The sequence below is a fragment of the Sprattus sprattus genome (genome assembly GCF_963457725.1).
Source record: "Sprattus sprattus genome assembly, chromosome: 17".
Lineage (NCBI taxonomy): Eukaryota > Metazoa > Chordata > Actinopteri > Clupeiformes > Clupeidae > Sprattus > Sprattus sprattus.
Window position 1 is genome coordinate 8,904,361 of NC_137915.1, and position 11,793 is coordinate 8,916,153.

Here is an 11,793-nt window from a genome sequence, read left to right on the forward strand (position 1 = left end):
GAGGTTACAACGAAGGGACACACAGGAGGGGGGGGGGGGGGGGGGGGGGTGGGGGGGGGGGCAGATGAAAGAGGAATGCACAGGAAATGCATATCAATGGACAGGAGACAGACAGGTGTACACAAATCATGTACAGTGACAAATACAGCATACCAGATCACCAAAGGAAAGAGACTAGAAGAACACTAACACCAGACATGCTGTTACACCAAACCAACGGACTCCTACCTTTTGCTCCATTGCTGGGGTGAACAGACTCTCCATCAGCTGTGACCTTCAAAAATATCTTCAAAAAGACAAACACATCTTAATGAATACTTCTGAAGGTTCATGTTTGTGATTACTTAATCATAATTTGTTTTACAAAAGCAGAACAATACATTAAACCCAGACATTAAATACATTATAGGATTATAGGATTCACTTACCCTCTATTTCTGTGATTCAAGCAGAAATTAAGAGGTAATCAAATGTGCAAAGCCAGACAAACTAAAAAACAGCCAGGCTGGATGAAGCCCCGGTGTGCTGCACTAGCCTACCCACCTCCTCCAGGGACGTGTCGGACACCCCAAAGCTGCTGAGGCCCATGTCTGAGAGGGTCTCCTCCAGGGACGTGACAAATACACACACACACACACACACACACACACACACACCTCCTCCAGGGACGTGTCGGACACCCCAAAGCTGCTGAGGCCCATGTCTGAGAGGGTCTCCTCCAGGGACGTGACAAATACACACACACACACACACACACTCACACACACACACACACACACACACACCCACCCACCTCCTCCAGGGACGTGTCGGACACCCCAAAGCTGCTGAGGCCCATGTCTGAGAGGGTCTCCTCCAGCTCGCGGAACAGGCTGGCGTAGGCGCGGTGCTTGAAGCCGTGGTTTGGCAGCAGGTAGCTCAGCTCCTGACCGATCTCCTCGATCAGCCGGGCCTCAGGGACGTGATGGTGCACTACGGCCGTGATGGCCTCCACATCCCCTGTGACGGAGCAGATGTAACACATAACACACAACACACACACGCACACACGCATGCACACACACACGCGCACACACGCACACACACACACACACACACACACACACACACACACACACACACACACACGCATGCACACATGCACACACATACATACAAAAACACACACAAACACAACCATTCCTTTAAAACCATATATTTGCAGGATGGCTATATGATTGGAGGATATTAGAGATATGATGATGTGATTTCTAATCCTATTGAGAAGACATGAGTTTATCTGAGGGTTTGGATACATCAGAACAGCTTTGGACTGATATTCAATTGAACTGCAGCTAAACATAAGTCATTCCCAAATATCAAATCAAATCTAGTCTAACTAAACTCATGAATATGCCTGGAATACTTTGATATACTACTTTATAGTACTGAAGAAGCAAGGCTATTCAAGTTTTTTTTTGTATTTTTCCTCTTTTATTCTTCCTTAGGCATTTTGTTGCTTAATGTTTCAGACCCTGACAACTGATTAAAGAACAAAGGGGAAAACTGGGGAATAACAGGAAAAAGGTAAAAATACTGTCACATTCAGTAATATATTGTCTACACTTCACAACAGAAGTAAGTACACGCCTGTGCAAGATCACTTAAAGACAAATGATTCAAAATTGGATCACCTTACAGTAAATGCATTACTTCGAAGTTGAATAGAAGGGTATTGCAATTATGTCAAATGAAAAACTAACCCTTTAGATTTACTATGTTTAAAAATACAGACCCCACAGTAGGAGCTCAATGCTACAAAGACAGTGCATCTTTCAATACTGAGATTCAAATATTTTATCTTTAAAAATATTTGAATCTCCACCTTTATTTCATTTAATTTTATTTATTGTATTTATTTGAATTCTCTATTGCCTTTCCTGTTATTGTATACTGTATGTGAAGCACAATGAGTTGGACATGGGCATTATATGCACTTTATAAATAAAGTTGTCTTGCCTTGCATTGCCTCAAGACAGACTCAAATCCTCCGCGGCATGAAGGATATCATGTTGCTGTGGCCTGGCCAGGTTCAAGTCAAACATGCTGGACCCCATCTGAGCCAAACACATGTATCTCGGCCTCATCTGACCAAAGAATGTGCTCCCAATAATCACCAGGCTTCTTTTCATGCTCTTGAGCTAAGTTTATCTTGCCGTTTTCTGCTGAAGGAGCCAGGGCAGTTTTCCTTGGACGCCATCACTAGAGGCTGACATTATGCAAAGGTCTCTACACTGTCTGAGCGCTCACAGAAACTCAGATTTCCACAGATAACCCCTGTGCCAATTCTGAAGCACTTGCCCGTCTATTGTTGAGAGCTAGACTGTGAAAGTAGTGCACTGTCCGTGGTGTCAGTTCAGCAGAGCGGCCATTGCGGCTCAGATTAGTGATACCATGGCTCGTTCCTCCTGATTGCTGTCAGTTCAGCAGAGCGGCCATTGCGACTCTGATTAGTGATACTATGGCTCGTTCTATACCTCCTGATTGCTGCTGCAGCTGTTTTTCGACTGATTTTTTTAGTTGGTCACCGATCTATCCTGTTTCTATCTTTGTGAAGTCTCACAAACAGATTCTTCAATTCCTCTGCCAATTATTTTCCGTGTGACTTCATGATGTAGGCATATAGATAAATACAGCCCATGGGTCCAAAAGTGAGAAGGTTCTGGTGTTCACAGGTCATTTTATAACCATGTTCATTGCAATTGAAATCACAGGTGTAATTGGTGTACTTGTGAATCAGTGATCACACTTTTGATGCATTGAGTTTCTACTGAGGCCTGAATTTTTAATATAAGAGTATTTGCTAGTGATTGTTCATGAGAGGAAAAACTCTACTTGTCAACTTAGAAATAATGCGAATAATTAAAAGGTGATACAATTTTGAATCATTTGACATTTAAGTGATACTGCACAGGGGTGTTCTCACTTCTGCTGTGTACTATAACATCTATAAAAAGACTATTTAAAATCTATTTGACTATGGTCAGTGAGATATATGTTGTCTTTTACTACCATTTACTACCATTGCCGTGCATGTCAGCTGGATTGGCTTTGCTACAGACAGGCTAGGGGTACCACTGCAGCACTATGTGCAACCATAACCATGTCACACTCCCTTGAGCAAATCTATTACCCCAACAGCCAGTTGTGTGTGTAGGGACCCCCTTGCCAAACCAAAGGCAGAGTGAATTGACCCACACTAAAGGGGTCAGTTTTGCTAGTGCTTTTCCTCTATGCCGCCTGAGCACCCCTGGTTTGGTCTTATTGGGGTATACCCCAACTAAAACCATCGGCAGACTACAGATCCTCCTTTATTTTGACAGCTGAGTGGAGTGGCTAGCCCAGGCAGCTATCAGGACAAAGGGACGACACTCCTACCTTCCATCTGTCTACGAAGAACCACAGGCTCGGCTAGGACTCCATCTTTAAACTTGGTGCAGAGCGAGCACTTACACGAACACTCGTCAGTGCAGTCGCACTGCGCCTGAGACAGAAAACATACAGTGTGAATACAAGCTCTCGGAATTTATGGTGCGAGAACTATAGCTACTGCTGCCATAACAAAACTTGCACGCATTCAAATGTATGGAGATCACAACGCATTAAACGTAAAAACAATTAGTTTCTATACTTTACTTTGCAACTTCACTACTACAACCACACACAAACACAAACACACAGACACAGACACAGACACAGACACAGACACACACACACACACACACACACACACTCAGAGTCTCCTCCTCACCTCCTTTCTGATGCGTGGCGGCTCGTCCTTCATGCGGCGCACCAGTGTGAGGTAGAAGCCGGCGCCGAAGCGCTTCTTGAGGAACAGGGGGGAGCCGCAGCAGTGCAGTCGGCCCTGGGAGATGATGGCCACACGGTCACTCAGCAGGTCTGCCTCGTCCATGTGGTGTGTGGACAGGATCACCGTACGGCCTTCAGGTTGAAATAAAATGATATAATATCATTGGTATAGATCTACACAAAGAATCCTTTTGCTCACAATTCAGTTTCCATTTTTGGATATAGACTGATTTAATACACCAAAGATTACAATGCCAAACCCTTTGTTAAAAGGGGCTAGTTGGTTACATTTCCAGATAATATTACTGTACATTACAAATATTGGCATACAGTATAATGGGTCAATGAAAAACTAAGTGCTGTTTTTAAATGTATCCAGCAGGGGGCGCAAAAAGGCTACCTTCGCGGTACTTGAGCAACAGGTCCCAGATGGAGCGTCGAGAGTAGGGGTCCACTCCTGACGTGGGCTCGTCCAGGAACACCACCTTCGCCCCGCCAACAAACGCCATGGCGACAGAGAGCTTCCTCTGCATGCCACCTGAAGAATGAGAAGATCAAGGTCAAGTAGCAAAGGCCACAATAAGAACAGCACAAGCATCTCACCATGACTCTGAGGAGAGGTATGAGGTACTATGAGACCACATCATTTTTTTTTTTTTTTAAAGATTTGTTTTTGGCCTTTTATGCCTAGATTAGTGCAGAGTTGGACAGAAAATGATAGGGAGAAGAGGTGGGGAGTGGACAGGAGAAATGGCATCGGGCCAGATTCGACCCCGTGACCTCCTTGAGCTTCAAGCCTGAATGTGGTCGAGGCTGCTGTGTGAGCTACAGTGCCCCCCCAGAGAGACCACATCATTTAATTGTGCATTTGTGTCACCCATCAAGAAGAGCAGCAATGCCAAGGTGAATGAGATTTACAAGGAACTGGAACGCATTCAGAAGAACTGATGCAGATGTCAGCCTACTGGATGTACTGCCATGGATCACCAAGTGTATGATTGGTGAACTGTAGCTTAGCCAAATCTCCCCCAGGTGATATGATCCCAGATCTTACACAGCAGCCTGACCGTGGCACAGGAGCCTATTAGCATTAATCAGAGGGAACCGGCTCCTGCTCCACACCAATCATTGCACTGTTGTATTGTATTGTTTTGCAATGTTGTATTGTTTTGTGTTGTGATATTTGTGTAATATGTGTAAGCACACTGAGAGCCACTGCACCAAGACAAATTCCTTGTTTGTGCAAACTAACTTGGCCAATAAAAGCTGATTCTGATTCTGATTCTGAAAAGCCACACAGCAGTGGATTGAGAGTCGTAAGCACAGACAATAACCCAGCCGAGGGTTCTGATGCCCACCGGAGAGGTTCTGGGCCTCCTCGTCTCTCTTGTGTGGCAGGCCCAGGTCCTCCAGCATGTTCTCCACCTCCTCCATCGCCTCTGGCAGAGGCCTGCCCTTCAACAGTGAGTAGAAGAGGATGTGCTCCGCCACCGTCATACTACAGAGAGACGGACATAGAGACAGAGAGAATGAGAGAGAGAATGATAGAGAAGGAGAGGGAGAATTAGAGAAAGAATTAGAGAGAGAATGAGAGAGAATGAGAGGGAGAATTAGAGAGAGAATGAGAGAGGTAAAGAGAGAGATCGATTCAGGAGATAAGAGAGAAGGGGAGATAAGAGAGTGACAGAAATACAGGCACAAATCATGAGTAAGTAAAGGGGAATGGAAACAATAGGATGTAAAGAAACAACTGAATCTATCCATCCCTGCCTACACTGGAGCAGCCTGCGCTGCTATTGTCAGTGAGGGTGAGAGGAGGAGGAGTAGGGGGACCCACTGGTTGAAGAGGATGTTGTGCTGGGGGCACATGCCCAGGGACTGGCGGATGGCGTCCATGTCTGTGCGGATGTCATTCCCGTAGATGGAGGCCGTCCCAGAGGTCGGAGGGAACATTCCGGTGAGAATGGACCTGACGCGGAAAATGACATGTGGTTAAACTACAGTCTCTCACTCTCCCAGGGGATACTACAAGATATCCACAAGACATGTTAATGCATTAGTTCAGGTTAGTCAGTGTTTTGCGGTTGTTAAAGTTAGTCAGCGTTTGGCCGTTGTTAAAGTTAATCAGTGCTTTTCATGGAAGTAATTCCTTTTAAAAGTCAACAGCTGAAAAAGCACATCCCGTTCCTTAAGTGATGAGCTCATCGCTCCATCCCTTTGCATGTCTGCTACCTTGACTTGGTGATATGATTGATAAGAAAATCACTGTACTGATTGGTTGGGTGTCTCCTGAATGAAGTCATGTGTTTGTTAAACCCATTCAAATAACATAGGTACCTCATAGAGACATTTCTAATATAATATAATATAGTTTTTATATTTTTTATCAGTAAAATTTGCCAAATATAACACAAAATATAATACAATAGGAGCGATCATTTTCCTTCCTGTCATACCCCTCCAGATTATAAATCTTTCCTCCCACACAAGTTAAGCCTGATGTGAACCACTTAATGCCTGTAATGTCAAACTATTCATAATGTCAAACTATTCATCAGTCAAACTGACAGATGCCAAAGACCTGTTAAAAACATTACAGTCAGACGCCAGTGACTAGAGGCCTAAGGCATCTCCATGCAAGAGGAACATCCATAGGTGGGTCTCCATTAAGATATATAGTCATATCTTATGCAAAGCTTTTGAAAGGTCACTGTATGCATGTGTGCGTGGGCTCAGGAAAGTTGTGTGTGTGTACTGGAGAGTACATGACAATGCATGAATACTGAATCCATCCGAGTCTATCTGTTTTTAGTGTATGTAGGGTGTGTTCAATTTGAATGCACTCTGTGTTTGAGCACAGTATATGTATGTATGTATGTATATGTGTGTGTGTGTGTGTGTGTGTGTGTGTGTGTGTGTGTGTGTGTGTGTGTGTGTGTGTGTGTGTGTGTGTGTGTGTGTGATGCAGCTGTATGAGTCAGTCCCTCACATGGTGGTGGTCTTGCCAGCTCCGTTTTGGCCCAGGAAGGCGGTGATCTGCCCCTCGTAGAAGGTGATACTGAGGCCGTCCACCGCAGGCTTGGAGCTGCCACTGAACCGCTTCACCAGGTCCTGCACACACACGCCCGGGACCAGCCCCGCGGGCTCGTCCTCAAAGTACGACTTCCCTGGGAGAGGAGGCACAAGGGGTTAAGGCATACGGAGGATAAACACATCTAGTTGTACATGAACACACACACATCAATACTTTGAGAAAGGCCAGATTGCTCATGCATCCATAAAGACAAATGCACGCATGCAAGCATGTACACACGCATCTGGCAGCATATTTCTGCTTCATTTTTGAACTGAATAATTGAACCAAACCCATATACACAGACACACACACACACACGCACACACACACACACGCGCACACGCACACGCACACGCACACGCACACGCACACGCACACACACACGCACACACACTACCACCTCTGCCCGACTGGTCTTAAAGAATAATTTCCCCAAGGGCCAAAGGAAGGTGTGATGAACATATACACAAAAACACACACACATCTATTAAAGGCACCCAGTGCAACTTTATGTAAACATTCAATGAAAAATAAACATTCAATTTCTAGTCTTTTTTGCACGTAGTAAGTTTCAATAACTCCATACCATTACATATCGACATTCAAGGAGCAAAGATGAGACGTCGTTGTGTGGTGAGAACTGATAGAAAATCGTAAACAACAACAATCGCCGGTGGGGAGAAGCCATTTTTCCATTGACTGGAACCTGCTTTATTTATTGTAGGTTACCAAAAAATAAAGAAAATGGCGGCGATTGTTGTTGTTATCGATTTTCTATCAGTTCTCACCACACAACGACGTCTCATCTTTGCTGCTTGAATGTCGGTATGTAATGGTATGGAGTTATTGAAACTTACTACGTGTAAAAAAGACTAGAAATTGAATGTTTATTTTTAAGCCTCGAAAGTTGCACTGGGTGCCTTTAATTTAGATGCCATACAACTTTATTCTCCTTTTAGACTAGTTGTTGTGACCTTGAAGTGCAGTAGCCTTTATTGACACAAAGGCCACAATTAGTTCAATGCCAAACCTATCTACAAGGAAGTCCTATTGCTACACGTATTCTTCAGCTTCCAGTTTGCCTGACGCCGACCTTCTCATTTGCTAAGACGTAGCACTTGTTTTCCATGTCGAAGTTAAGGTCCGTGGGTAACGGCGGTATCTTTCCCCATCAGACAGTTCACCCTACCCTTCAATCTCTTTCCTATGAGAAAGGATACACTGTAACACTGGACCTTCTCCACACATTCCATTACACTTCCACTGAGGCGAACGGATTATTCCGCTTTAACTTCCACAAAGCCAAAAGTAGAAAAAAGGGATACAGCACAACAGAGTGGAGAGGTGCTGGGAACCATCAGAGAGAGATAGAGGGATGAGAAGGAGGAGGAGGAGAGGAGGGAGGTGAGAGAGGAGAGAAGCAAAGCACGGCCGCGACAGCCGTGGCTGAGTAGCGTGAGATCAGTGGAAAGGAATGCCGTTCACTCGAGGTGGAACAAGAACCTCCGTTTTACATTGACCAGCATTCTCTGGCAAAATTCACACACAAAATTCACACACATCCACAAAAACACTCACTGTTACACACACACACAGGCACACAGGCACACATGCACACACGCACACACACACACACACAAACACTCACGGTTACACACACACAGGCACACACACACACATGCACGCGCACACACACACACACACACACACACACACACACACACACACGAACAGACCTCACAGACACACACACACACCAATGTTTCACCAGGCCTACTGTGTTGCAAGTTAAAGCAAACACACTCAAGGGCATGATCCGCATATTTCCTGACTAGAACAGTGGTGTGTGTGTGTGTGGTTGTGTGTGTGTGCCTGTGTGTGTGTGTGTGTCAATTGCAGTCTATTATCACATGCAAGCTTTAGAGAACCCTGCCTGTTCCTCTGTGTGTGCATCGGTACTCGTGGGAATGGAGGCCCTTATCGCCTGTTGTTTCAGACTTCACCTGAAGCTAAGTAATAGTAGCAGTGACTCAGGCCCCATCTCCTAAACAACATCCCATCTCAGATGTCACGTTGAACTGTAATTAACATGCCAGTCACGGCCTTGCCCAACCATACACAAACCAGCCCATGCAGACCCTTTTTTCACTTATTGAGGTTTTTGCTCTGGGCTGATGCACATTTACATTTACATTTAGTCATTTTATCAGATGCTTTTATCCAAAGCGACTTACAAGGATGTATACACTGATGGCACACTGCACATCAGGAGCAATTAGGGGTTCAGTGTCTTGCTCAAGGACGCTTAGACAGGGAATCGAACTAGTAACCTTATGATTACTAGACGACTTCTCTACCTCCTGGACCACTGTCGCCCCTGATGCCTGTGCCGTACCTCTTTGCTCCTCCGACAGGTGATGGTAGGCCTCCTCCTCCTCCTCCTCCTGCTCCTCCTGCTTCCTCAGCAGCTCATCTCGCTCCTTCTCCAGCTTCTCCCGAATGTCCTGGTGCTGGCAGGAGCTCCGTCTCTCCTGATCGGCTACCTTGAGCTCCGGAGAAGGCGGCTTTGGCACCTGCTTCTCGGGGGAAGGCTTCACCAGGTTGTCGAACGCCGGCTTCTCCTGCTTCACCTCCTTGTTCTCCAGAACTAAGAGGAGGACAGCGGACAGTCAAATAGGAGCGTGTGTGTTTGATGCTAACTCTGATAGCATAACTCTTCTACCAAAGTCAGCATATTATAAAATGTGTCTAGAGCTTCACTACTTTGTCAGTCATATTAAGAAGTGTCTACTAAAAGACTGCACTTCAATGCTAAAACAATGGACAGCAGTGTTAGGTTACTACACTGGCCTCACACAATCAGGATTGCATCTCCTGTCTACAGGATACTCACTGGGTGCGGGGGGCTCAAGGCCAAGCCAGTAGGAGGGCTGGATGAAGAAGTAAAATGGCCGACTGATGCCATATTGCCCTGGAAGTGGATTAAAAAAAGGACAGTCAGAAATGAATCCTAATTAAACCAAATGGACGACGTCTTTTAAATGCTGGGTCAAATTCTCAATGAGATGCTGTTGTAATCAAGCTATTTAGCGAGCACCATGCTACAAGTGTAGCGGAGCTGGAGCTAGCACACGTGACCTTACTGGACTGTGTGTGTGTACAGATTCACAAACTGTGCGGCTCTCTCCTGATGATAGGCTCAGTAGGATCCGCAGGTGACCTCACTCAGGCTCTCCAGTAACGGAGCTACCTTAACCTGCTGTTTCAGGAGCGTGTATAATTAGATCTGATCACTTCTGGCATAGTGGTGAGAATACCAGGAAACCTTCTATGCATCCCTAACAGTCGTTGGCTTTGGAAATGTAAACACGCCATTTGTGTTGCTCATTCACGCTGCAGTGATTTCACACGTCATTGGAAAACGGCTTCAACAGAGTCCACCTGCCACAAAGGAAGGCCAGTCTCTACACGTCTCTTCATTCACACCACTTCCTCTCTGCTTGTGGTGGTGGTGCTGCTTCACCTGGGAAGACGTTGTCCAGGTACCAGGCCAGCAGGGCATAGAGGACGGTGTCCACGCCCAGCATGAGGATGGAGGTTCGGAAGGAGAACTCGTCACCCTCCAGGGGGCTGGTCTGGATGTTGTCCCACTGCAGCCCCAGACCCTGCTCCTCGTAGCGAGACAGGTACTCCGTCCCGAAGCCAAACGCCACCTGAGACAACAGACTCTGGTAGCGAGTAAGGCAGAGAGAGAGAGGGGGAGAGAGAGAGAGAGAGAGAGAGAGAGAGAGAGAGAGAGAGAGAGAGGGAGGGAGAGAGAGGGAGAGAGAGAGAGAGAGAGAGGGGGAGAGAAAGAAGTAATACACAAAGAAAGAAACAAAGAAACAGAGAAACAGAGAAAGAAAGAAAGAGAGAAAGAAAGAAATGGAGAGAGTGAGTGAATGAGTTTTAGAGAGGACAAATGAAAGTAAATATAAAAGTAAATTTGCGAGAGAAAGGGAAGGTGATTGAAATACTAGCAATCATTCATCAGGTTCATTCACACCTTTCTTAGCAAACAATCAGTGTGTAACCACAGGCTGTTGTGTTACGTAAGTTGACCACACTACAGTTGACTGTACAAAAGAACTCTGAACAGTCCCCTCAGGCACCTGGGCAAATATTCACACACGTCTCGTATGATCACTCATCACTCTATTTCTTCATGTTTGTCAGGGATACTGTAAATACCGCAGTGACACGTCACATAGCGCCTACTCCGGGATCAGAGAGGACTTTTGTTTGCTCTGCTACACTAGAATGTGTATCATATTAGCACATATAGGACTTATGTACCCCTCAACAATAATGTGTCTATTGTTATTTATTTATCTCAGATCAACAAATATGAGTCATGAGTCAAAAGGTCCATATACGAATCGCAAACGATTCAGAGTCACATATGCTAATGATATGGAGGAATACGGCCCCACTGGAGACAGTATCTTTAATCACACACACGCTTCCATCTCTCAGGACTAGGCGTAGACCGGGTGTCTAGTGGCTGCGGATTTATCGGATACCAAAAAAGTTTTCTAAGTGTCAGAATCAACTTTTTCTTAGGATTTTTTAGGGTTAGGGTTAGAGTATAAGGCTAAAAACTAGGTCTCGTTACCCCTACCAATGCCTGAAAGTACGTTACACTCCCTGTATGACGTCATGTGACGCGGAAATTGTACTTTTTAGGGATCCGAATAATCCGCAACCGTGTCTAGTGACCCGTGCTCCACTCACAAACATGATCTTGATGTCCTTGGTGATGCGGTCCTGCCAGGCGAAGCAGAGGATGTGCGGCAGGTAGAGGGTGAAGTAGATGATGCCGCTGCAGG

At 45.5% G+C, this 11,793-nt stretch overlaps 1 protein-coding gene across 1 annotated transcript in view; it reads right to left on the reverse strand.

Annotated features, from left to right (window-relative positions):
- LOC308378267 (retinal-specific phospholipid-transporting ATPase ABCA4-like) overlaps window positions 1-11,793 on the reverse strand; it is a gene marked incomplete at both ends in the record, with an annotated part of 48,862 nt that overhangs the window by 14,254 nt on the left and 22,815 nt on the right. The window contains 12 exons of the mRNA XM_080855129.1: window positions 229-286; window positions 794-999; window positions 3,418-3,523; window positions 3,791-3,981; window positions 4,250-4,387; window positions 5,208-5,347; window positions 5,687-5,818; window positions 6,839-7,016; window positions 9,321-9,572; window positions 9,819-9,896; window positions 10,449-10,653; window positions 11,699-11,793. The exon at window positions 11,699-11,793 is cut by the window's right edge and continues 127 nt beyond it. Coding sequence (XP_080711255.1) covers window positions 229-286; window positions 794-999; window positions 3,418-3,523; window positions 3,791-3,981; window positions 4,250-4,387; window positions 5,208-5,347; window positions 5,687-5,818; window positions 6,839-7,016; window positions 9,321-9,572; window positions 9,819-9,896; window positions 10,449-10,653; window positions 11,699-11,793 — 1,779 coding nt within the window. The remainder of the gene's footprint in view (window positions 1-228; window positions 287-793; window positions 1,000-3,417; window positions 3,524-3,790; window positions 3,982-4,249; window positions 4,388-5,207; window positions 5,348-5,686; window positions 5,819-6,838; window positions 7,017-9,320; window positions 9,573-9,818; window positions 9,897-10,448; window positions 10,654-11,698) is intronic.